Genomic DNA, 26,292 nt, shown 5'->3' on the forward strand with positions numbered 1-26,292 from the left:
AGGGCAAAACATCAGTTTCACAAACTAAACCACAAGAAAGATGCTTTAAAATGTCTGAACTGCTGCAAAGGCAGTTGGGTAATGGTTGTCTGCTTTAGTGCATTTGACTGGAGTACTTGTCCAACTTCAAGTATCTTGGTGCTTGAGTTGTTTATACAGGGGATAAAGCAGGTGCTGGTTCTATAAATCTACAACAGACATGGCGGCATATAACTCTTCTACCACAGAAAGGACCTTCCACACACCAAAGTTCAGGGTAAGTTGACCAAACAAGACCTCATCTCCAAGGAAATCAACCTAAGCCTGGTAGTCATCAGCAAAACGGAAGTGCAGGTAAGGGCAGTGACAGGCCACAGGACCATTCTATAGGTTGTTCAGGGTCGAATGGGTAAGGACATGAGAAACAAGCATGGAGATACGGGATTGCATGAAGGTAGGCTTCGGCCTGCTATGACTCATTAAGAAAGCAGAGGACTATGAAATTTTCATCTGTACAACAAAAGAAGGAAACCAGATAAAGGTCAGAAAGCCATCAAAAATGAAAGAAAGGGTATATCTAACACTGGGCTGGTGGTGCAGGTGGATGAGAGGTTGGGGATAAAGTGTCCACAAAATGTGGCAGCTAAGTTCATCCATAAAGTCTAGGCAAAAAGGAATAAAACAATGACATCAGATGTTTTCAGATTTACAGGAAAATGTGATAACTAAATTACACCAAGACTAGTTTGCAAGGGTAGGGGATTAAAAAAAAACAAGAACACAACCAGTCTGATGCACTGCACCAGTTCTTTAACTCAGTACTTACAATAGAACCAGAAAGAAGGGTGTACATGCTAGTGAGTGTGCAGACTGTCAGAGAATAGAGAAGGAAAAGAAACAGCTCAATGGACATTACAGGAATAAGACATTAGCACCAGACATAATTGTCGCCTAGTGCTGACAGGATTCATAGTGACATCAGCTGAAAATTCTAAAACAGAAAATTGCAAGGCCAAACATCCAAACTGGCACAGATGATTACCCATACCTGCAGGTCACCTACTTAGTAAGGGGGTACAAAGCGCAAAGATGTCCACTCCTTGTGCAGAGAACACACATCAAAAATAACATTTTATTTTTGTTACAATGCAGATGTTCAGTCTTGAATTTCCACACTTTGGAATTTCAAGTTTTCATACTATATCCAAGGTGGAAAGAACAAGCTGACATGTTCAGTGATTCAGTTGCAAAACTCTGCAATTCCTCCTCAAGGACCACAGTGGCACCAGAGAAATGAAAGGTGGCCTAAAAGGGCCCATAACCATACCAGAAGAATGTAGTGCCCCTGAAATCACAGACACTCAGGTTAAAACAGCCCTCTGCAAAGCCAAAAACACAGCATCAATGGAACCGGACGGTGTCTCAGGCTGCGCCTTACATGAGCTCAAAGATGAACTAACCCCTCACCTAAACACACTGTTCAAACCCAGCCACTCCACAGGCTACGTGCCCACAGAGTAGCGCACAGCAATGGCATATACTTCTCAGAGGTACAGGCAAGCACAAGAGGACTATGGCTGACAAAGTTCGCAGACGACTGCAAACTAGGGGCTATAACTGACTCTCCGGCTGACACAGACATCCTCCAAAAGGGTCTCACTGAGACAAATACCTGGTGTCAAAACAATGGCCTCAAGCTAAATACCAAAAAGTGCATAGTCATCCCCTTTGGAAAAAACAAAGTACCCACAAATTACCACATAGGTGGTAGCCCCCTAAATACAGAAGAAATAAGGGATCTGGGGACCCAAGTAGACAGTAACCTCTCCTTTGATAATCACATTGCCAAAGTGGTTAGAAAATCCTTCTATGTGGCCCACCTAATCACAAAAGGATTTGCATCCACATCAAAAGAGGTCATTGTGCCCCTCAATGCATCACTCATCAGAACCATCATAGATTACAATAACCCATTTGGGATGTACCTTATCAGACACCTGAAACAGCTGGAAAGACCACAGAAGTACCTCACCAAGAGGATCACTGGCCTCAAACAGATGCCCTATGTAGCTTTACTGAAGAAACTCCAGCTGTACTCAATTGCATACCGCCTGCTCAGAGGTGATCTCTGCCTGACATATAAGGTCATGTCCAACATGATCCATGAATTGATGGACATGCTCCACCTAAAGAAAACCATATCTCCTCGAGCCACATGCTCTAGGGATCTAAACCTCACCATAACAATAAACAGGACATGCTGGAGGGATAGATTCCTGTCCCAGAGACTTTCCATGCTTTGGAACAAGATCCCAATCTACATTAGGCAGAGCTCCTTGCTAACACTCTTCAAGAGAAACCTTGACGAGTGGATGGGAAACAGGAAGGTTACCCTGGGGATCACTTCAGTGGCTATGAACCTATGATGCAATCATCCACTGGTCTCCAGTCATTTTTTAAATATGTGATTTTTAAGTATCATCTGACTAACTGTAATACTCCCCGGGGTTAATGAACCAGCATGGGGCTTCTGCATTTTTTTAGCTCAGAAACTCAAACACAGTGGTATGGAAGAACTTCCTGCTCACCTACATCTTTTTACAATTTCACCCGTCTAAACTGACCACTTTGGCTTATCACAAGATATAGCTTCTGTTCCAGTCAGCCTACACGGTCACTGGCCCAGACTATAAAAAATATAAAGAAGACAGTTCAGGCCCAATTTGTCTCCCTAGTCATCACACTCGGCTCCTGGAACCAACAGGTCTAACTCTTTCTCAATTAGTTTTTGCGAAATATACAGTCATCTATCCTACTGCAACTGCTCTAATCATCTGATCAGAATCAGAATTAAAATGCATGCAAAGAGGAGTGCAGACCCTACCTATGAATAAAAAAAACAAACAAAATGAAACAACAGCAAACCAATCAACAACATAAATACAGACTCAGATACTCTGCTCTAGCTTTTGACTGACCAGATCTGAACAGAGGAGATTCAAAAGGACAATGTGTAAAGGCAATACACGAGTAAACACACTAACCAGATCTGTGCAGAGAGAGAGAGACAGAAAAAGGACACTGTGTAGAGGCAATACAGGAATAAACACACTAACCAGATCTATGCAGAGAGACAGAAAAAGGACAGTGTGAAAGGAGTGGAGTAACATGTCACTCCTCTCCATGTCTACAACAAGTAACTCAGCTGGGGTTTCTCTATACTCCTACCAAGTCACTAAAATCGGAACTCTATCCCGATGCAAATAAAGCAGACAAGACAAATAGCTTCAATTTGCTGCTAAAACCATATCTATGTAAAAGTTGTCTCTGCTAATACTCAAGCTCCCGTCTAGAATACATTTTTTGGCCACATCTGTTACCTTTTCTCCAAATACTTATTTACTTATCAAATACTTATTTTTTTCCACTACCCCCTTTTTTCAACATCAGCCCAGAAAGACAATCACTTATCAACAAGTAGTAACTGTTTACATAAATTACATCAGTCACATGCTCCAAGTTGAGAAGATTCATTCTCTTTTTCTCCCAGCTATTAGATCAAACACTATCTCACTGTTACCCTTCTTTCACAGTTTCGTCACCCTCTCCCTCCTCATCTAACCAAAACTAATACTACCGATGTGTATATATATATATATATATATATATATATATATATATATATATATATACACATACATATATATATACACTGCATTCATTATCAACCAACTTCCCCATTTCCATAATTAAGTTGCCACTTTTTTCATTATTTTAATTACTAGAAATTAACAGATATTACAGTATATTTTACAATGTAACATCTCTCTTTGCTGTATACAAGCTTGTATCTATTTCTAATGAATGTTCACCACTGCATGCATGCTATGTCCATGCTTCCACCTAAACAATGTTTATGTAAGCTACTGTAATTGTTTTTCTCTCATGTATGTACACAGGTACATTTTGTATTCATTCTGATGTCATGTAGCTGTACTATATATATAAGACAGACAAATAAATATGTAGCACGTCAAACAAATGATGAACAGACTGAATGTAAAGTTCAGCACAGTAATCTAAAGGAAGCCAGTTCAAAAGAGGGCAGAGATGATAAATATAAGGCAGTGGGAGTGGAGACTGTGCAACATCAGTGAACTAAAACATTTTATACAAGAAACTTTACAAAGAACACACTCAACACATGAAACTGTACACACAAGATAGTTAAACACAGGAAACTATGTAATGTATACAGGTGAAAACAAAGCAAAAAAACCAGAGCTCCTTACCCTTGACCCCATGCTGCACTTTCGGTTATGTGTGTCTGTGTAACCATAGTCGGAGTAGGGGAGATGTACGGTGTCCCAATCAGAACAGTCCCTGAGTTGGAGAGTCGCTGTGGTGTACTTATGATCTGTGAACCAACAAATTTAAATAAGGACATTTATCAAAGAAAAGAAAAGCATTTCAAGTAAAAGCAAAAACATTTCTATGAATCTATTTGGTAATAATAATAATAATACAAACTTTACTGAAGAATATATAGCAACATCCCACTGAAACATGCAGCACTGGAAATCAAACTAAACCAAGAAGCTATTAATTACAGTTTAACAGGAAATGTGTTTGTCTTAGCTCTTACTAATAATACACTGCTTCATTCGTTATCTGAATGTACAACTAACGGGGAAAACCATTATAAACTTTACAAACTCAGGATAGCAATATGAAAATCTGAAAACTGCAATGCTTGTGAAATGCAACTTAGAACTAAAAAAAAACTGACTGAAGATAAAACCGTACTATGAACAGACATAAGTTGAAAGTCAAAATTTGCATTTCTCTTGATGACTTCTAAAAAGATAACATGAAATATAAAATACTTCAGACTACTTCTCAAAAAGATTTCAATGAGGTCATCAATTTCAGCTTTTACTTCCTACTTATAGCAGACTCTAACACAGGTGCTAATGCACTGGTTTTCTAAACCAGGGTCAGGAGTTCAAAAGACACACTTCAACCCAAGGTTTTTCTAGTTTTCTGATTCTTATCACTACAACTTGTGAATGCTATGCTAGGAAAGTCTTTCCTGACACATTTTAAAGATCCAGGATGACAAGGTCCATTTTATTAAATGCTTCCCCTCTCTATTAAATAGGTTATAACACCCAACTAGAGAGATAAAATCCTTACGCTGTTCACAACAAAACTATTTTGTAAAGATCTCCATTCAGCACAACAGTTGGTTTGCAAAGGTCCTATTTTTGAAAACACAATGTACTGCAGACAATTCCAAGAAGCTGACCTTTCTCAGCTTTAATGTCAGTGACTCACGGTTCAAGTAAACTGAGCAATGCACCCCTGGAAGTAATACCCACTGGCATGCACCCTTTTCAGAGGAGGACAGTTCAGTAAGGCCACTGAGCTTGGATCTCTGCAGAAAGGTAAAAGCCAGAGAGGTAAGTGTCTGGCCATGCAGTGGTCAGAGAAGTTGTTTAGACCTTGATATTACTAGGTGTCAATACAATCATGCACACCCAAGTGCTTGTATTACATACAACCTGCACGCAAGCAACTGCAGAACAGACCTATATTTACCAACTCCGAGGTCGCACAACAGTGAAGAAAAAAAGCAAATTCCACTGCCAGCACAAAAGTAATTTTGGCAAACAGCAGCTTTTTTTTTGCATTCACTGAAATTAAGTTTGATGCACGTAATTGCAAGGCTGCAAGCACATATCCTCAACTAACAATACAGTGTTAACTATGCCTGGTCTCCACTAAGAGATTCTGCCTGCAGTCCTGTTCCACACCATTCTTTCCCATGAAGGAAAGGAATTCAAGTATTTTCATCTGCTTAACAAAAAGGACTAGAAAAAAAAAGAGATGCACAAATTCAGGCAAATTATGACATCACACAGGGCAGGCAATAGTACTGGCCCAATCAGCTAAAACAAAAGATTTTCTAACATTGTTCTTAAATCTAGTTTAAGACACTGATACAGAGTACCCATACTCTAACAAAAAAGAGAAAAAAAGTCACAGTAATATTTTTCATTCGGTATACAAACACGTTTTAGCAATTATTATTCACGCTAACATTACATAAACTGATCACTTCCAACCTTCCTTTAAACCTCACACCTCCTCCTGAATGTTAGTCTACATGCAAAGTTCCCATAAACTTCACGTATTTCTACGTAATTTGCTTCTTCCCTTTTCTAAGAATCCTACCTCCAAGTTTGTTTATCCCCTTCACAATATATAGAACTTCAATTATAGCTCATTTTGATTTTGATTTCTATTTTCTATAAATTGCTTTTTTGCCAGCCAATAGCATTAAACTTAGTAAGGCCTTACAATGTTGAGGCAATTCAGATCCTATGTTCCAACTCAAAATAATTTCTTCCTTGGTTACAAAAATTTGCTCCACCAATACTTCTAACAAATTATTCAGTACAGAATTTTTATAATCAGCCGACTAGTTACATCCTCAAATAACATGTTCCCAATTACCCCTCACTTTTCCATAACAACTCCAGCCTTTGTTATCCACCTGAGGAAAAATTCTCTAAAGCCTGTTGGGATATAAAAATACAAATTCATGTCAAGTCATTGAAAATAAATTTGGCGAACAGAAAAAAAACAAAACATTCACTGAAACTCCATAAAACATACAACTTAATTTTGATTTTGTAAGTGGGCAAGCCACCCTGCACCCAGATTTACACTAACTCAAAGGTCACACAACAGTGGAGAAAAAAAAAACCTCCAGTGTCAGCGAAAGTATTTTCAGTGAACAGTACTTGCTCTTTTTGTGCTTGCAGAAATTATGTTTGATTATACGTCATGTTCCCTACAAATACTTGCGTAGACACTTCTAAGCAAAATCCTAAACTTTCAGGATTTTGCTGCATACTTGGAAGCCATATAGAGGTCATCCCATTGTTCCTTTCTAAATTGCCGTTCTATTGTCTCGTCCCAATCTTTTCCAACCTCCTCTGATTGACTCTCATACTTATTATGCAACATGTAATAGGCCCTACTAATTATCTATTTTGAAACAGTATTTTCTGTTCTAGACTTAACTAAAAAATCTACCACAGCTGGTCTTCCACTTAGCACTTCCCTATCCCTTTCTCTTTGCCTATCCTCTATCAATCCCTGGTAGGGGAGTTGGCCTCTAACCTGCAGTCCAAACTTCTGCTTGGCCTCATTCCACTTTTACCTTTCCCTCTCCAGTTATTTGTTCCCAATACCTTGGCTCTTTTGTTGATTTTTTCCAGTAAATTTCAGATCTCTCTTACTTCTCTTATATACCCGTACTTGCAGTTATCCTGTTGGTAAATCTACTTTCTCAAAACAAACAAAAAAAAAAGTAATCTCCGTGGTATCCCCGAAATCTCAAAACAATCCACTAAACAAGTATGCTGGGTCCAAAAACAAAAGAGTGTAAGAAACGTCACTGTGTAGAAGATCTTCAGTCCATATATCTCTAGTTAATATTACTGTACAGAATTACTAAGTATTCGAAAGTAATCCAAGCAAGGCAGGCAGTCTGTTTCCAGTCGAAAATCCTTTAAGTACACAGACAAGCGATCCAAGTAAAACAAAAATAGAGTAATAGTTTCCTTACAAGCTTTCTAAATATATATAGGCATGGTTACACTTTCCCTTAAATCCCCTGTTATAACTAAAACCTTGTCTGTTGTTGGTTTTTCTGTCGTTATTGTTGTTAATTATTATTGTACCTCCTAGTAAGTCTCCCAAGATCATCTTTGTCCAGTTGATCTTGTTTCATTTTATTAATTTTTTTTTTCTTTAATGGACTGCTCACTTCCTTGCCTGATAAAAAGTATATATATATTTATAAAACTTGAGAGGAAACTATTACTCCATTTTTGTTTTACTTGGGTCGCTTGTCTGTGTACTTAATGAAGGATTTTCGACTGGAAACAGACTGTCTGCCTTGCTTGGATTACTTTCAAATACTCAGTAATTCTGTACAATTACATATATATATTTTTTTTTTAATTTTTTTTTTTTTTTTACTTAAGACGAGTTTAAAGTTCGCTACTTCTACTGTCTGATCTGCTTAATATACAGTGATTAACTAGAGATATATGGAGTGAAAATCTTCCACACAGAGAAATTTCTTACTGTTTTGCAAATCTACTTTCTCCATTCCTGTGTTGCCTTTAGTTCTTACAATACTTTCTGCTACTTTATGAAAATTAATCTGTACAGTTGTTATTCGCCTTAAGGACCTGCATCCAAAATCCTACTCTCTCTCCATGTTTACTGAATTCCCTTCCCCGTTTCATCACCATCCCTTTCCATTTTGAATCGTCATTGTCCCTTTCTACTTTGAATTTCAACTTTCTGCTGTGTTAAGTACATAATCCTTTACTGCTTAGCACTACAAACATCCATTCAAATCAGATAATCTTAAACCACTTGTTCTAAGGGAAGAGTCAACTTATCCAACTTAACTCTTGCCCCTACCCTTCCCAAATAAAGTCCTTCATTCTTTAATAATTACTGTCCACAGCTCCTCCTCTGGTTAACAAAAATATGCCTGATCTCTATACAAAACTAAAGGGAATAAAAAGATTTTCATTGTTTGTAACTTTATCCATACATAAAGAGTTCCCAGTTGCTTATTTTATACTATCTTTAGTCTCTTCCCATTTATTCTTAGCTTAAATAAAGAATTATTTTTAATCCATGCTCCTAAACAGCTTAAAAAATGTGTGTGTAGGGACATAAGTTTAGTGCTACGGCTTTTGTTTCACCTTCATTAATTTTATAACCTAAAAAGACTTGAAACTCTCGCAAAATGTTCCATAACACCAACATATTCTTTTATTTATCAAGTACAAAATACCACCATCTGCAAATAAAGCTAACTTTCTTGATCACCATACTATTTATATTCTTGAATTTGAGACTCTTATTTTCTTTGCCAGTTGCCTGAAATATAAAGCAAATAAAGGGAAAATAATGACACCCTTGCCCAATTCCTCTGTTCGAACACACCTTGCTGGAGAACCCTTCCACCTCAACTCCTGTGCCCAGCCCTTCGTACAGACTCCTAAATTACCACATTACTCTATCAGAGAATCTGAATACTACCACTGCCCTACCTACACATTCCCAGCTGATTATACTGAATATTTTTTGTATCAAGACCTACCAACAAAGCAGCGTTTTCTAATATTCTGCTTCCCTCTGGCTCATCTTTGTTCTGTTAATGTTGTCAGATGTTTGCCGCCGCTCCACAGTGCCACACTGATCCATATCAATATTTGGCAACACCTTTGCCATTCTCTTAGCTGGTAAAGACAAATATTTTATAACTAACTTAAAACTGAAATGGGTCCACATGAAGATGGATTTGAGGAGTCTTCATCCTCTTTGGGTAATAAAGGCACCACAACTTTCTTTCCGATGCTGGGATCTCCTCTCCTTTAAAATATTCTTTAAAAAAATAACTTCCAGATCATTATCATTTTAACCCCTCCCAACTTCCAAACATCCACAGGAAAAGAAACTGTTCCTAGAGAATTCCCTGTTTACTGATGCATTTTTAGCTCATCTCTTCTGATGTATGTATGTTACGATCTGAGGAAGACAACAGTCGAAAGCACTTATCGGATATCTTCAAGGGACAGTTTTGAGCTTTTTTATTTTTCATTTTATTTTCAAGTCGAAGTTTTAATTTGTATTAAAGGACTACATTTTAATTGGAACACTTGTAGATTTCGTTGATTGGCCATCCTTGGGTGGATTTTCTGTCTTTTTTCTGCCAATACTTACTGATTGATGCTCAAGGAATTCACCAGGCTGCAAGGTTCAGGGTTTGAAGCTGAGGGTGCAGAATCTGGCCCGCCTGCTGGGACAGCAGTGAAGGGGTCTGAGGCAGGTGCCATGGTTGCAGCAGTGTCATACTGTGCAAGAGGGGGTACCAGTACTGGTGTGGCCAGTCTGGTGCAATTAGTATTGTCTTTGGCTTGTCCTGTTTGATCTTTAGTAGAATCTTCGAGAGGAGAGGCAGAGGAGGAAAGGCATAAACTGAGAGGCTTTCCCAGGTAAAGTACAGGGCATCCACTTTCCAAGCGTGACTGTGGGGAGTTCTTGTACAGAATTTGTTCAATTTGTAGTTCTGAGGGGAGACAAACAGGTCTACCTCTGGAGTCGCCCATTTGTTCTTCCTCAAGAGGTTGAATATTTTGGGTTCTAGTTTCCATTCGTGTGGGTCCATGAGATTTCTGCTTAACTCATCTGCCAGTGAATTTAGTTTGCCTGGCAGGAATTGAGCTTGCAGGTGTACTTGGCAGCTCAAGGCTGTGTTCCACAGAGCCATGGCTAGTCTGCAGAGAGGCTACAAGTGGGTTCCCCCTGCTTGTTTTTGTACCACATAACTGTGGTGTTGTCTTTCTTTACCAGTAGTTGTCCTGGAAGAATACATTCTTTGAAGGCTGACAGAGCATTTTGTACAGCTAACATTTATTTTTGATTTAAATGCATGTGCGTCTGTCTCGGGTTCCATTTGCCCTGAATGCACTGCCCTGCCATGTGTGCCCCCCATGCATAGTCTGATGCATCTATTGTTAGGGTTTGGGCGGCAGGGGGTAGAGTGAAAGGGAGTCCCTTGTTGTGGTAGCAGGTCTCTGCTCACCAAAGGAACTCTGTCTTCATACAAGGAATGATAGAAATCATTGTTTCCAGGTCCTGAGAATGTTGACACCATAGGCTTTTTAGATACCATTTAAGTTTCCTCATATGCAGTCTTGCATATGGAATTAGTAGAATGCAAGAGGCCATGAACCCCATGGCTTGCAGTATTTTCCTTGCACATAGCTGGGGTTTTGTGGCCAATAGTTTGAAGTAGGTTGTCAAATAAACTTGCTTCTCCAGAGTGAGGAATGCCATCTGGGAAGTTGTGTTCAAGCTTGCTCTCAGGAATACAATCTGTTGGCAGGGTACTAGGTGAGATTTCTTTTCGTTGATGGTGTACCCCAATGAGGGTAGAAGCTTCTTTATGAATTCCAGGTGTAACAGCAAGTCCTGGCTTTCTGCCTGAATCAATCGTCCAAGTATGGGTAAATTTGAATATTTCTCTGCCTGCAAAATGCAATGGCTGGAGCTAGAAACTTTGTGAATACCCTAGGTGCAGTAAATAAGCCAAAGGGAAGTGCAGAGAACTGATACTGCATGGAGTTTGCCCTGAAGCGTAGGTATTTCCTGCAAGATTCCCTTATTGGGATGTGCAGGTAAGCTTCCTTTAAGTCAAGGGTTGCCAGCCAATAGCATAGGAAGAAGTTGTTGAAGAGTTAGCATTTTGAATTTTGGAACCACCAGAAAGGTGTTGAGAATAGAGTTACTCCGGGTATCACTTCTGTGTCACTGTTCGACAGATGCACAGTATACTAACCTCGAAAAAGGGCATAGCAAAATTCATTTTAAAATGGGTGGCGAAAGCCAAACACATTCTGGCTAGGCTTGTAAATGCCCTAGGGCAGATAGCCTAGTATGAACCTATGAATAGAGAGGTCCAGGACAGGATGCCAGGAGTTATCTTTTCTGGGTACCAGAAAAAGTCTTGAATAAAAACCTTGTCCCCTTTGTTCTGCTGGGACAGGTTGAATAGCCCTGAATACTGAGAAGACAGAGAACCTGTTGTTGGGCCTCCGTCCATTGATTTGGGGACAAGTCTGGCCAACCATTTGGAGTTGGTAGTGTGTGGAAGTGTAATCTGTATCCTTGGAAAACTAGGTCCAAAACTCATTTGTCCTGGATAATGAGTTCCCAGTTTTTTGCTTGCAGGGTGAGCTTTCCTCCTAAGAGAGCAGGTAGCTGAGCAGGGCTTGGAAGGTATAAGGTTAAGTCACTGCACCATTTTTCCATGGGGGGTGGCTTACTACTCCCTGCTTTGGAAGTGGGAGCCCCCCACTCCTTAGATCTGTGCGTAGTCTGAGACTGTAGCCTAGGTGGTCTGCTGTTCCTGGGTTTGGACTGAGAAGGCCTGGAAGGGACTGGAAAGGACCAGTTCTTTGAAGGCTAATGCCTACTGAATCTGGGAGGCTGTACTTGTAGGAAATCTTTAATAGTTTGCATAGATTTAGCTTTTTCCTACATCCTTTTGAGGACTACTACTGCTTTGCTGCCAAAAAGGCGGTCTTGATTTAAGGGAGCATCCAGTAATTTAGCTTTAACATGATCTGGCAAATTTTCTTCCTTAAGCCAAGCATGCCTTCTAGGTACAGACCCAGTGACAGCAGCCCTGCAAGATGCTTCTAAAGCGTCAAAACCAGATTGCAATGTTTACCAACTTGTTCTGCAGAATGCATTAAATCTTGCAATTCTTTGTGTTCAGCACAGTCAGGAATCAACATCATTTTCTGTTTAAAGTAGTCCTATAATATGCTTTAACATATGAAACTGGCAATTTAAAGCCCTAATGACCAAAGCAGCAGAAGTGTATACCTTCTTACCCCATTGGTCTAAGGCTCTAGAATCTCTATCAGAAGGGGTAGGATTTTTGGCAGCAGTAGCCTTAATTCCTTTTGTTCCTTGGGAAATGGTCTCTGGATCCACAGCAGGATTCTTGAAGAGGAACTTGTGAGAGTCGGGTACTCTGCAGTACCAGTCAGGTTTTCTGGGAGCTGTAGGTAAAGGGTCTGGGGTAAGGCTAGATTCCAAGAAGCATCATCTACAATGTCCAGAACAGGAGGGATAGCTAAAGGCCTGTGTTGAGGCAGGAGTAAGAATTGCCTAAGCCTCTTTATGGACTCAGAGTAATCCTGGCTTTCCCATCAGAAATGCTCCCTAAGAATATGCAAGGTTTCACCGAAAGAAAGATCTTCTGCAGGGGAAGCAGAGGGAATGGAATCCTCTGCATCAGAATTCTCATAAGTAGATAAGGGCAAGTCCTGGTAATCAGAAGAAGCAGAAATATCAGATTCCTGATCAGAAGAATCAGAAAGAAATTCAGTTCTAGATCTCTTAGAGGGGGAAGACTGGCTTCCCCTAATTAAGGTAATAAGGTCTTCAGCCATTCTAAGCATTTGTTTTTGAGGCATATGAGCCTGAGCCTGTGGCTTGGTCGCCGGTTTTCTAGGTGTAGTGCCCTGGATGAAATCGATGGCGTTGGTTTAATATGAATGTCTGTAGGCCTGAATACACCCTCAGAAGCCGGTGCCTGCACAGCGGCTCCGGACCCATCCAAGGTAGAGACATCTGCAGGTTCCATAGTCGAAGCATCTCGTGGCATACCGGACTCCGAATGGGTCTCAGTAGAGGCCTGTGAAGTAGCAGGTATCAGGGCTGCGAAAGCACCTCACTGAGTACCAGCGGACTGGCGACTAGCTTAACAGAAGAGTCGTTGGCAGTTTTGGACCTATGTGGTCTGTCTGTCTTTATCCTTATGTTTTTTCGGAAGATCAGTAGTCAGATGGCTTAACAAAGCTATTTCAGAGTACTGAGATAGAGTACGAAAGTAACTGACTGCAAAAATAGCCCGATAATGAATAGTTCGGGAGTTGAACAAGGCACAAAACCAACAGCGAGGATGTCGTGGTCTGGGCCTAAACAGGGGATGCAGTAAGAATGAAAATCTCTATGAAGTATTTGCTTTCCACAGGCAAGACAATTGTTAACTTTCACTGACATCGGTTGGAGCAAGAAAAAGTATCCCCAACGGGGTACTTATCTTTTTTGAAGACTTCGGGTCTGAAACTCGAAAATGAAAATTTCAGGAGACTGCCGACCGGCACTTGCGAACTGCTTTTGCTTCCGGCACCACACGGCAAGAAAGACTGATGTAATGGCATCGGCTGCATGTTTTATACCCCTGACGACCTGACGTCATGGAAGAAGAGACAGCATCCGACGCAGAAATCCGAAGACTCTGGTATTCAGGGTGGCTGAGGGCTACCTGCAGGCAGATAAACCCAAATGTGATGACTGCAACAGTGAAACACGAAGAACATCAAGTATGGATATATCCCAAACTGAAATCAATTCATTCTGAATGGAATCAGCATGATGTTGTACACTTTGATTAGCTCATCAGCCGACCAAAAACAAAGAAACACGATTCAAGTTAAACACAGTACTCGGGTATACAAAATCTGGTCTTAAAATCTGTATTTCAGAACTGCTTACTGATCGCAAGCAAGACGTTTTAAACTGAAGGCAACTTTTTCCCTCAAACTTACATAGATTTAATAGAAGTTATAAGAGTTCTAAAAAAGATTACAAGATAATTTATCTCAAATATACATTAAAGTGTGACATTTCAACTGAAAAAAATAGTAATTGTTACACTGTGAAAGCAAGGCACTCATGTCTCTAAAGTATCCGATTATGAAAAGCTTCCCTGATTCTCTCAAATATATTTTTGCTTTACCCTTTGTAAAACTTTTTGATTTTTTTTTATGGTAAATCACTAAAGATTACAGTCAGTCAATAATAAAAGGCACTAAAGTTTCAAATGTCTTATTGATCAGAAAAAGCATGTTGGCAAAATCTGTTGCTTTATTAAACTTTTACATTAATTACAGCAATATTTACAAAATGTCCCAAGTTTTGTACCTTAGACTCATTTTATTTTTGTCTTTGTCCACAACTCTTGAGCAAATAAGTTGAGAAGTACAGTAGAAACATTGTAGCAGTGTAAAAACTATGCATAATCATCATCATTAGGTAGTACAGTTGTGTACACTTACCATAAATGTAGATGTTAGAGTGTATTCACTGTTGCAGTCATCACATTTGGGTTATCCCTGCCAGGGTAGCCCTTGGCCGGCAAGAATACCAGAGGCTTAGTATTTCTGCGTTGGTTGCTGTCACTTCAGGACTGACGTCAGGTTGTCAGTAGTATAAAGTAAGACAGCCGATGTCTTTACATCAGTTTTTCTTGCCCTAACCTGTCAGGAGCCCCCAAGTAGGAGCCAGGTTCTGGTGGAAGAACCCCACCAGTAGAAAGCAAATACCAATATGTCCCTTGTAAGGAAAGAGAAAAAAAGGGGGCTGGAGGGGGGGAAACCAGGAATGCAACAGTGAATACACTCAGACATCTACATTTATGGTAAGTGCACACAACTGTACTATGTTCTTCATGTTTCACTGTTGCAGTTATCACATTTGGACTGATTACCAAAGCTGAGGAAAAGGGTGGAGGCAGTCAAGGAAACTAGGGGCTGGCTAGGATGCCCTGCAAGACTGCAGTGGCAAACCCTGTCCTGGATTTGGAAAAAAGAGAGGCAGGTGTTAATGTTTGGTAAAAGTGTGAACAGATGTCCAGGTGACAGCCTCCAGGATGTCCCTGGTGGGGACTCCTCTGAGGAAAGCTGCAGAGGTGGAGACTGCTCTGGTGGAGTGAGTCCTGACCCCCTTGTGGGGAGGCTTTCCATGTTAGTTGTAGCAGAAATGGATGCAGTATGCTATCGATTTGGAAATGGATGCAGTATGCTATCCATTTGGAAATGGTTTGTTTGGAGATGGCTTTGCCTTCTGCCCCTGTAGCAAAGCTAACCACCAATTGATCAGACTTTCTGAAGGATTTGGTCCTGTCTAGATAGAATCTGAGCTGTCTGTGTGCATCTACAGAGAGCAGGATCCTTTCTCCCTTGTTCTGGGGATTAGGGAAAAAGGTAGGAAATGAATGGATTGGATGAGATCCACACTGGACACGACTTTGGGCATGAAGGATGGGTTAGTTCTGAGGGATACCTTGTCAGCATGGAAGATGATGAAGGGTTCCACAGCCATGAGCGCTTGCAGCTCGGAGACTCTTCTAGCTGAAGTGATGGTCAGAAGGAAAGCCATCTTCCAGGAGAGAAATGTTAGCTCTGCAGAAGAAGCTGGTTCGAAGGGGAGCAGGGTGAGCTTTTCCAACACAAAGTTAAGGTCCCAAGCTGGGGTTGGCGCCCTTCTGGGTGGCCTCAAGTTGCTTGCCACTCTTAGGAACTGTTTGATCAAAGGGGTGTGAGAAAAGGGGCTGCTCAGTGGAAAAATGAGCAGAGATAGCAGGAGCATGAATCTTAATAGAGGAAAAAGAGAGGCCACTGTGTAGCAGGTCAGCTAAGTAATCTAGCATGAGAGGGAGGGAGGGAGGGATGTGCAGTATTGGCTCCCTTAGCCTGAATTCAGGTGCAGAACCTTTTCCATTTGTCAGCATAAGACTTTCTAGTGCTAGGGCGTCTGGCCTTACGTATAACATCTAGAACCCGTTTACTGAGGTTGGAAGATTGATCCGGGGTTAGGGAATAAGCCAAGCTGCCAAACTGAGTGCCTGTATTTGGGGATGCATGAATTCCCCTTCCCTCTAGGTGACGAGGTTTGGAATCTGAGGAAGATGGCATGGTGGCAGTGGTGACAGGCTGCGCAGCAGTAGGTACCAGTGCTGGCGAGGCTAGTCTGGAGCTATAAGAATTGTCCTTGGTTTTTCCTCCTTCATTTTGAGCAGTACCCTGGGGATGAGAGGTAGTGGAGGAAAGGCATAGACCAAACGACTGACCCAGGGGAAGGACAGGGCATCCACTTTCCAAGCCAGGCAGTGATGCTACCTGGTGCAGAATTTGCTGAGCTGATAGTTGGTGTGGGAGGCAAAGAGGTCGACTTTTGGGGTGCCCCATTTCTGAGTTATTAGGGTGACAGTTCTTCTGTTGAGCTGCCACTCGTGTGGGTCTAGAAGATGTCTGCTTAATATGTCTGCCAGAGAGTTGAGAGAATCTGGTAGGAATTGTGCTAACAGGTGCAGCTGCATGGCAGAGGCTGTGTGCCAAAGGGTCATGGCCAGCCTGCATAGTAGGAGTGAGTCCCTCCCTGCCTATTGATATACCACATCACAGTGGTGTTGTCTGTTTTGATCAGGAGAGCCCCTGGGGAGAGAAGGGGCCTGAAAGCTGTCAAGGCGTGCTGGACAGCAATCACTTCTTTTTGGCTGATGTGAAAAGGGATTTGCTGTGGGCTCTACTGGCCCTGTATGCACTTGCCATCTACGTGTGCACCCCAAGCATAGTCTGATACGGTCTGTGGTGAGAGTCTGGGTGGCCGGGGTGGGGTGGGGTGTGAAAGGTAGTCCATTGTTGTGGGAGCATGCTGTTCCCACCAAAGAAAATCTTTTCTGAGGCAAGAAATTATAGGTATAGGAGTCTCCAGGTCTTGAGAGTGTTGACACCAAAGGTTTTTTAGGTACCATTGATGTTTCTTCATATGCAGTTTGGCATATGGAATGAGTAGTATGCATGATGCTATGAACCCCACAGCTTGCAGGATCTTCCCTGCAGATAACTGGGGTCTGATGGCCAATTGAGAGATGTAGCCTGTCAGGAAAATTTGCTTTTCTGGTGTAAGGAATGCCATTTGGGATGCTGTATCCAGGCTTGCTCCTAGGAATATAATCCTTTGGGTCGACACCTGTTTGGATTTCTTTTCCTTGATAGTGTACCCTAGGGAGGTTAGTAGGGACTTTACAAAGGCCAGGTGCTTGAGCAGCTTTTCCTGGCTACCTGCCTGAATTAGGCAGTCGTCTAAGTATGGGTAAATCTTGATATTCCTTTGTCTGCAAAAGGCAATGGCCGGAGCCAAACATTTTGTGAAAACTCTGGGAGCAGTAGATAAGTTAAAGGGAAGCGCAGAGAACTGAAAGTGCTGAGATCCCACCCTGAAATGGAGAGATTTCCTGCATGATTCCCTGATAGGAATGTGGAGGTAGGCCGCTTTTAGATATAGGATGGCTAGCCAAGCGTCCTTGGAGAGCATGGGTAGCAGCTGCTGGAGGGTGAGCATTTTGGGAATACCAGGAAGGTGTTTAGAATTGATAGATGAAAAAAGAAACCTTGGCCCATCTGTTCTGCAGGAACATGCTCTACTGAACTTATAGAAAGCAGGGAAAGTATTTTCTTTTGAGCCTCTGCCCACTAGTTTTGAGGTAGATCTGGGAACCCTTTTGGAGTTGGAAGGGTGTGGAAAGAAAATTTGTATCCCTGGGACACTATGCTGAGAACCCAGCGGTCGTTGGTAATGGTGGCCCAGGTGCTTGCGTGAAAGCAAAGTTTTCCTCCTAAGGGTAAGTGAAGGTTGGCAAAGGGAGGGTGAGTCATTGTGAGTTCTTACCATAAGGGGGTGGCTTAGAACTCCCGTGTTTTGAAGTGAAGCTAGTCCACTGCTTTGATCTCTGCATTCCCTGTGGCTGCTGTCTGAGGAGGGGGGGTCTAGTTCCCCAGGGCCTGGGCTGGACTGGTTTAGTGAGAGCAGGAAGGACCAGTGCTTAGTGGGACAATGCCTGCTGAACCTGGGTGGCTGGACATGTAAGAAATCCTTAACTGTCTGCATAGATTTTGCTTTTTCTTCCATCTTTTGCCTTCGTGCCAAATAAGTTATCTTTCTGCAAGGGGGCATCCAACAATTTAGATTTGACATGGTCTGGCAAGGGCTGTTCCTTAAGCCACAAATGCCTTCTAATGACAGATCCGGTGACTGCTGCCCTGCAAGAAGCTTCTAGGGCATCAAAACCACAGTGCAAGGTGTGTTTAGTTACTTGACTTGCAGAATGCATTAACTCTTGTAAACTCTTTAGATTCTGCACATGCAGGAAAGGAAGACATTTTTTGTTTGAGGAGTTCCAGGGTATGTTGCTGAAAGTTTAGCATATGGAATTGACAATTTAGTGCCCTGATAGCAAAAGTAGCTGAGGTGTATACTTTTTTTACCCCATATGTCTAGTGCTCGGGAATCCCTGAGGGGGTGGGATTCTTAGCAGAGGTTGCTTTAATCCGTATAGGCCCTTCAGAAATTACCTCAGGGTCAGAAGTAGGATTTTTAAAAAGAAATTTGTGAGAGTCAGGGACTCTAGTACCTGTCTGGATTTCTATGTGCAGGAGGGAGGGTGTTAGGAGTCAAGCTGGATTCCAGGAAAACATCCTCCACAACATCCAGGACTGGGGGAATGGCCAAGGGTCTGTGCTGTGGAAGATCTAAGAATTCCCAGAGTCTCTTTTTAGACTGAGGGTAGTCCTGACTCTCCGATTGGAAAAGCTCCCTTAAGGTATGAAGGGTTTCCTCAAAGGAAAAATCCTCTGGGGAAGAGGCTGAAGGGATGGAATCCTCTGCATCAGAATCCTCATAAGTAGAGAGGGGTTGCATGTCTTCATATTCAGATGCATCAGTGTCATCTGACTCTTGTTCAGACAAAACTACAGGGGACAGATCTCTTTTCCTTTTGGAGGGGGTAACTTGTCTTCCCCTGATGAGCATGATAAGGTCTTCCACCATTTTAAGCATTTGAGACTGAGACAAGGAAGTAGGTGCCTGAGACTGGGTCGTCAGTTTCTTGGGTGTGGTTCATACCCTGGGGCTAAGAAACTCGTTTTCGAAAGAACAGTAGTCACAAAAGAAGACGTTGGTTTGTGTCGAGAATCGGTAGTGCGAAGGACTTCCTCGGAAGCTGGTGTCTGCTCGGAGGCTCAGGACGCATCCAAGGTAGAGACGACTACAGGATCCTTAGTCGAAGAAGAGTTTTGCAGCATACCGGACTCCAAAAGGGTCTCAGTAGTGGCCTGAAAATCCACAGAAGCGGGCATCAGGGGCTGCAAAAGTGCCTCACTGAAGACCGGAGAACTGATGACTAGCTTAACGGGAGCATCATCAGTAGGTTTGGATCTGTGCAGCCTGTTTCTGTCTTTATCTTTACGTTTTTTCGGAAGATCTGCTGATGGATGGCTTATCAAAGCCATATCGGAGTTCGAGGACTGTAAGCAAAAATATCTAGCTACAATAAGGGCCCGACGACGGATAGTTCTGGCATTGAACAAAGAACAGAAGTGATGCAGTAAGAATGAAAGTCTCGGTGTGGTATTTGCTTTCCACAGGCGAGACAATTGTTAACTTTTTCTGACATCGGTTAGTGCAAGAAAAAAGGATCCCCAATGGGGTACTTAGCTTTAGAAGACTTCACCTTCAATTCAGTAGACGAAACTCAGGTAGTGGCAGACCGGCACTCAGGTGAACTGCTTCTGCTTCGGGCTCCATGGCAAGACAGACTGGTGTAATAGCGTCGGCTACTTTACTGACGACTTGACGTCAGGCCTGAAGCGACAGCAACCGACGCAGAAATACTAAGCCTCTGGTATTTGGGCCAGCCGAGGTCTACCCTGGCAGGGATAACCCACATGTGATGACTGCAACAGTGTAACACGAAGAACATCTCACTATACAAGAAACATGGTGCAAAAGTTCAGATTATAAAACAGTAGAACTGTTGCATACCCATTTTACCCAAATTTATATATGCTATTAGATGTCTGACCATAACAGGTTCATTATCCACACCACTCACCTTCAATGCGTTCCTGAGGCTGTGCCTATATACAGCATCTAGTTTATCCCTATAAACCAGGTGCAGTTAAGTGGGATCCAGACATACCAAAACCCGTTCTTAGTCAGGTTTATATTACAATGAAAAGTATGGGAGTGTTGACATCTGCTCTCTGGGGTCTGAGTGTTGTCATTAAAGTAGGAAAAGTGGTTTACTTATTTATACATGTTTGGAATGATACCATGGCCGCAGACATTAAAGATCATATATATTTATGTGGATCTACGTTGAATGATCAAAATTAGAAAACTTCAAACTCATATGGTCGGGACCATATGATCAAAGTTTTGCAACTTCGAACATTAAAAAAGGGAAAAAAAAAAAACAAATTAAAACACATATGCAGGAGGGCAAGCCCCCCTTGCCTCCCCACACACCCCCCATTATTAAAATACACCAACTTTGAGATAGCACTACATTGAGGAAAAGGGAATATTCCTGTTCCGCACTGTATGGAGAGCTCCGTTTAAGTGTTCGAAGTTTTAAAAAGTACAGTTGTGTACACACCATAAATGTAGATGTTCGAGTGTATTCACTGTTGCAGTCATCACACCTGGATTATCTTGCCTGCAGGTAGCCCTCAGTTGGCCCGAATACCAGAGAGAGTATTTCTGCGTCGGATGCTGTTGCTCCTGGACTGATGTCAGGGGTATAAAAACAGGCAGCTGACGCCATTACATCAGTTTTTCTTGCCCCAAATGTCAGAACCCCCAAATAGGGAGCTAAGTTATGGTGGGGGGAAAACACCACCAGTAAAAAGTAAATACCAATACCCCAGAAAGGGGTGAGTAATAGCCATAGAGAAGAAAGAAAGAGAGAGAGAGAGAGAAACCAGGGGGCTGGAGGGAGGGAAACCAGGACTGCAACAGTGAATACACTCAAACATCTACATTTATGGTAAGTGTACACAGCTGTACTACATTCATGTTTCACTGTTAAAGTCATCACACTTGGGTGGATTCCCAAAGCTGAAGAAGGGTGGAGGCAGTTAAGAAGAGTTAGGGCTGGCTAGTAAGCCTTGCAGTACTGCTGTTGCAAAACCTGCCCTGGATTTGGAAAAGATAGGCAAGTTGTAATGCTTGGTGAAGGTGTGTACAGAACTCCAGGTAGCAGCTTCCAGGATGTCCCTGGTAGGGACTCCCCTGAGAAATGCTGTAGAAGTAGATGTTGCCCTAGTGGTATGTGTTCTGACCCCCTGAGGGGTTGGTTTCCCATGGTGCTTGTAGAAGAAATGGATGCAGTGTGCTATCCATTTGGAAATTGTTTGTTTAGAAATGGCCTTGCCCTCTGCCCCTGCTGAAAAGCTGACTAGCAACTGGTCAGCTATTCTGAAAGGCTTAGTCCTATCAAGGCAGAATCTGAGCTGTCTGTGCACGTCCAAGGAGTGCAGGATTCTTTCTCCTTTATTTTGAGGGTTAGGGAAGGTGGCAAATGGATGGATTGTTTGAGAGCCACACTGGACACCACTGTGGGCATAAAGGAAGGGTTAGTCCTGAGGGAGACCCTGGCAGCATGAAAAATAAGTGCTTGCAGCTCAGACAACCTTCTTCTAGCTGAAGTGATGGCCAGTAGCAGGCCTGTTTTCCAAGAGAGGAATTTTAACCTGACGGTGCAGGTTCAAAGGGGGAAGAAGCATGAGCTTTCCAGTACAAAGTTAAGGTCCCAAGCACGGATGGGGCTCTCATTGGCGGCCTTAAGTTGTTTGCCCCTCATAAGAACTGTTTGATAAGAGGGTGCGAGAAGAGAGGTGGCTCAGTGTTGTAATGAGCAGAAATGGCTGAGGCATGCATCTTAATGGAGGAAGAGGACAGGTCTTTGTGGAGTAAATCTGCTAAATAATCCAGGATTAGAGGCAGGGAGGGCATAGTTGTGTCCACTCCTTTAGACTGAATCCAGGAGCAAAACCTTTTCCACTTATCAGCATAGGATTTTCTTGTACTGGGCCTTCTGGCTTCAATAATGACATCCAGTACCTGCTTGCTTAGGGTTGCTGGGGGAGAATTCTAGGAATAAGCCAGGCTGCAAGATTTAGGGTTTGCAGTTGCGGATGCAAATCTGTCCCTCCTGCTGAGAGAGCAGGGTTGGTTTCTGGTGTAGGTGCCAGAGTGGCACCGGTGACCGGCTGCGCAGGAGTGGGTACCAGTACTGGCATGGCCAGTCTGGGGCAATCAGAATTGTCCTTGGTCTGTTTTGTCTTATCTTGTGTAATACTCTTGAGAGAGGAGGCAGAGGGGGGGAAAGGCAAAGATTGAGAGATTGACCAAATGAAAAGGGAAGGTATCCACTTTCCAGGCCCTGCTGTGAGGTTTCTTGGTGAAGAATTTGCTGAGCTAGTGGTTGTAGGGGGAGACAAAGAGATCCACCTCAGGGGTCCACCACTTCTGAATCAGAAGGTTGAAGGTGCTGGGCTCCAATTGCCACTCATGTGGGTCTAGGAGATTTCTGCTTAAGTCGTCTGCCAGTGAGTTTTGTTTGTATGGCAGGAATTGAGCTTGCAGATGGACTTGCATGTCCAAGACCGTGTTCCACAGGGCCATGGCTAACTTGCACAGTGGGTAGGAGTAGGTCCCCCCCTTCTTGCCGATGTACACATAACTGTGGTGTTGTCTGTTTTTATTAGCAGTTGTCCTGGAAGGAGTAGGGATCTGAAAGCTGTCAGGACGTTCTGCACAGCTAGCATCTCTTTTTGGTTGATGTGCAGATGAATTTGACTTGGGCTCCAGTGGCCCTGAATGGATTTGCCATCCATGTGTGCTCCTCAGGCATAGTCTGATGCATCTGTGGTTAGGGTCTGAGCGGAGTGTGGTTGAGTAAAGGGCAGCCCCTTGTTGTGGTTGCATGCTTCAGCCCACCAAAGGAACTCTGTCCTTAGACAGCGTATGATAGGAATGACTGTTTCCAGGTCCTGAGAATGTTGGCACCAAAGACTTTCTAAGTACCATTAAAGTTTCTTCAAATGCAGCCTTGCATATGGAATTAGCAGTATACATGAGACCATGAACCCTAGGGCCTGCAGTATTTTTCTTGTGGATAGCTGGGCTCTGGTGGGCATTTGTTTGAAGTAGGCTGTCAGATAGACTTGTTTTTCTGACGTGAGGAATGCCATCTGGGAAGTTGTGTCCAAGCTTGCTCCCAGGAATACAATCTTTTGACTGGCTACCAGTTTTGATTTATTTTCGTTGATGGTGTATCCCAAGGAAGTGAGAAGGTTTTTCACAAATGTCAGGTGCTGCAACAGCAATTCCTGACTGTCCGCCTGAATCAGGCAGTCATCCAAGTACGGGTAAATTTGGATATTTCTCTGCCTGCAGTATGCAATGGCTGGAGCCAGACATTTTGCGAATACTCTGGGAGCAGTAGATAAGCCAAAGGGAAGTGCAGAGAACTGATAATGCATAGACCCTGCCCTGAAACATAGATAATTCCTGCATGACTCCCTTATGGGGACGTACAGATAGGCTTCTTTCAAGTCTAGGGTGACTAACCAGGCATCCTTGGCTAGCACAGGAAGAAGCTGTTGCAGCGTAAGCATTTTGAATATTGGTACTACCAGGAAGGTGTTGAGAATTGAAAGATCCAGGATTGGGCACCAAAAGCCGTCTTTCCTGGGTACCAGGAAGAGTCTGGAGTAGAATCCTTGACCCCTCTGTTCTACTGGAACTGGCTGAATAGCTCTGATAGAGAGCAGGGAAAGTACTTGGCTTTCAGCCTCTGCCCACTGGTTTGGAGGTAGGTTTGGAAACCCGTTTGGGGTTGGCAGTGAGTGGAAATAAAATTTGTACCCCTGGGATACAATGTTGAGGACCCATCGGTCCTGTGTGACAGACATCCAGTTTCTTGCATAAAGAGCAAAGTTTCCTCCTAGGGACACAAGCAATTGGGCAGGGCTGGGGAGTGGAGTAAAGAAGTCACTGTGAGTTTTTTCCTTAAGGAGGTGGCTTACCACTCCCTGATTTAGGGGTGGGAGCACTCCATTGCTTAGATCTCGGCATACCCAGAGACTGTAGTCTGGGTAGTCTGTTACTCCTGGGTCTGGTTTGAGAAGGCCTGGAGAGGGCTGGGAAGGACCAGTGTTTGGAAGGGCAATGCCTACTGAATTGAGGGGGTTGCACTTGTAAGAATTCTTGAACAGTCTGCACAGACTTAGCTTTTTCTTCCATCTTTTTAAGAACCTCTTCTGCTTTGGTGCCAAACAAACAGTCCCTGTTCAAAGGAGTGTCCAGTAAGTTTGATTTGACATGGTCTGGCAAGGTCTGCTCCTTGAGCCAAGCATGTTTTCTCAATACAGAGCCAGTGACTGCTGCCCGGCAAGATGATTCTATGGCGTCAAAGCCACACTGCAAAGTATGCTTGCTGACCTAGCTTGCAGAGTGCATAAACTCCTGCAATTCTTTATTTTCTGCACAGCCTGTAAAGGTTGCCACTTTTTGTTTAATAAGTTCCATAATATGTTGCTGGTATTTCAGCATGTGAAACTGACCTAGAGATCATTTCCCAGGGGTCTAAATATATCAAGGCAACTACAGCCAAGAATCCCACCCCTTTGGACAGGGATTCCAATAGCCAGAGTTGCAGAGGTATACCTTCTTATCCCATCTGTGCAAAGCTCTGGAATCCCTGTCCAAAGGGGTGGGATTCTTGGCTGTAGTTGCCTTGATATATTTAGACCCCTGGGAAATGATCTCTGGGTCAGCAGTAGGATTCTTGAAAAGAAATTTGTGAGTGGCAGCCACTCTGTAGTACCTGTCTGGTTTCCTAGGGGCAGGAGGTAAAGTGTCAGGAGTAAGACTGGATTCCATACAGGTATCATCATCATCAACATCCAGGACAGGGGGTATTGCTAAAGGCCTGTGCTGAGGCAACTCTAGGAATTCTCTGCATCTCTTTTTGGACCGAGGATAGTCTTGACATTCCCAGTGGAAATGGTCTCAATGTATGCAAGGTTTCACCAAAAGAAAAATCCTCTGGAGGGGAGGCAGACAGAATGGATTCCTCTGCATCTGAATTCTCAAAGGCAGATAAGGGCATGTCTTCAAAATCAGAGACCTCAGAGTAATCGGACTCCTGGTCTGTAGAAGCTGTAGGGGACTGGTCTCTTTTTTCTCTTAGCAAGGGAAGGCTGACTTCCCCTAGTCAGCGTAATAAGGTCTTCTGACATTCTAAGCATTTGTCTTTATGGCATGGGATCAGGTGCATGCGCTTTGGTCATCGGTTTGCTAGGCGTAGTGTGTACTCTGGGGCCTAAGAAACTCATTAGGTTTAGATAAAAAAGTTGTCGGTTTGAGTCAAACATCGGTTGAATGAAGGACTGCCTCAGAAGCCAGTGCCTGCACAGCGGCTCCGGACCCATCCGAGGTACAGACATCCGCAGGATCCAAAGTCAAAGAAGAATCTCGCAGCATACCAGACTCCGAATGGGTCTCAGCAGAGGCCTGCAAATCCACAGAAGTGGGTATCAGGGGCTGCAAAAGCTCCTCGCTGAGTACTGGCAGACTGGCAACTAGCTCAACGGAAGCATCGTCGGCAGTTTTGGACCTATGCAGTCTGTCTCAGTTTTTATCCTTACGTTTTTTTCGGATTATCGGTAGCTGGATGGCTTACCGAAGCCATTTCGGAATATGGAGATAGAGAGCGAAAGAATTTAGTGACAAACAGAGCCCGATGATGAATGGTTCGGGCATTAAAGAAGGCACAAAACAGACAGCGAGGTACATCGTGGTCTGGGCATAAACAGGTGACGCAGTAAGAATGAAAATCTCTGTGAGGTATTTGCTTCCCACAGGCAAGACAATTGTTAACTTTGTCTGACATCGGTTACAGCAAAAAAAAAGGATCTCCAACGGGGTACTTAGCTTTAGAACACTTCAGGATTATTCAATTCGTAAACAAAAATACAGGTAGCGGACGACCAGCACTTGCGAACT

At 42.9% G+C, this 26,292-nt stretch overlaps 1 protein-coding gene across 4 annotated transcripts in view; it reads right to left on the reverse strand.

Moving 5' to 3' along the window:
• TFDP2 (transcription factor Dp-2) overlaps positions 1-26,292 on the reverse strand; it is a 1,395,463-nt gene that overhangs the window by 885,417 nt on the left and 483,754 nt on the right. For all 4 annotated transcript variants that reach the window (XM_044071065.1, XM_044071064.1, XM_044071067.1 and 1 more), the window contains exon 3: positions 4,272-4,396. In XM_044071065.1, the coding sequence (XP_043927000.1) occupies positions 4,272-4,396 (125 nt within the window). The remainder of the gene's footprint in view (positions 1-4,271; positions 4,397-26,292) is intronic.

This window comes from Protopterus annectens, chromosome 5.part0 (genome assembly GCF_019279795.1).
Source record: "Protopterus annectens isolate FY-2018-M chromosome 5.part0, PAN1.0, whole genome shotgun sequence".
NCBI classification, from domain to species: Eukaryota; Metazoa; Chordata; order Ceratodontiformes; family Protopteridae; genus Protopterus; species Protopterus annectens.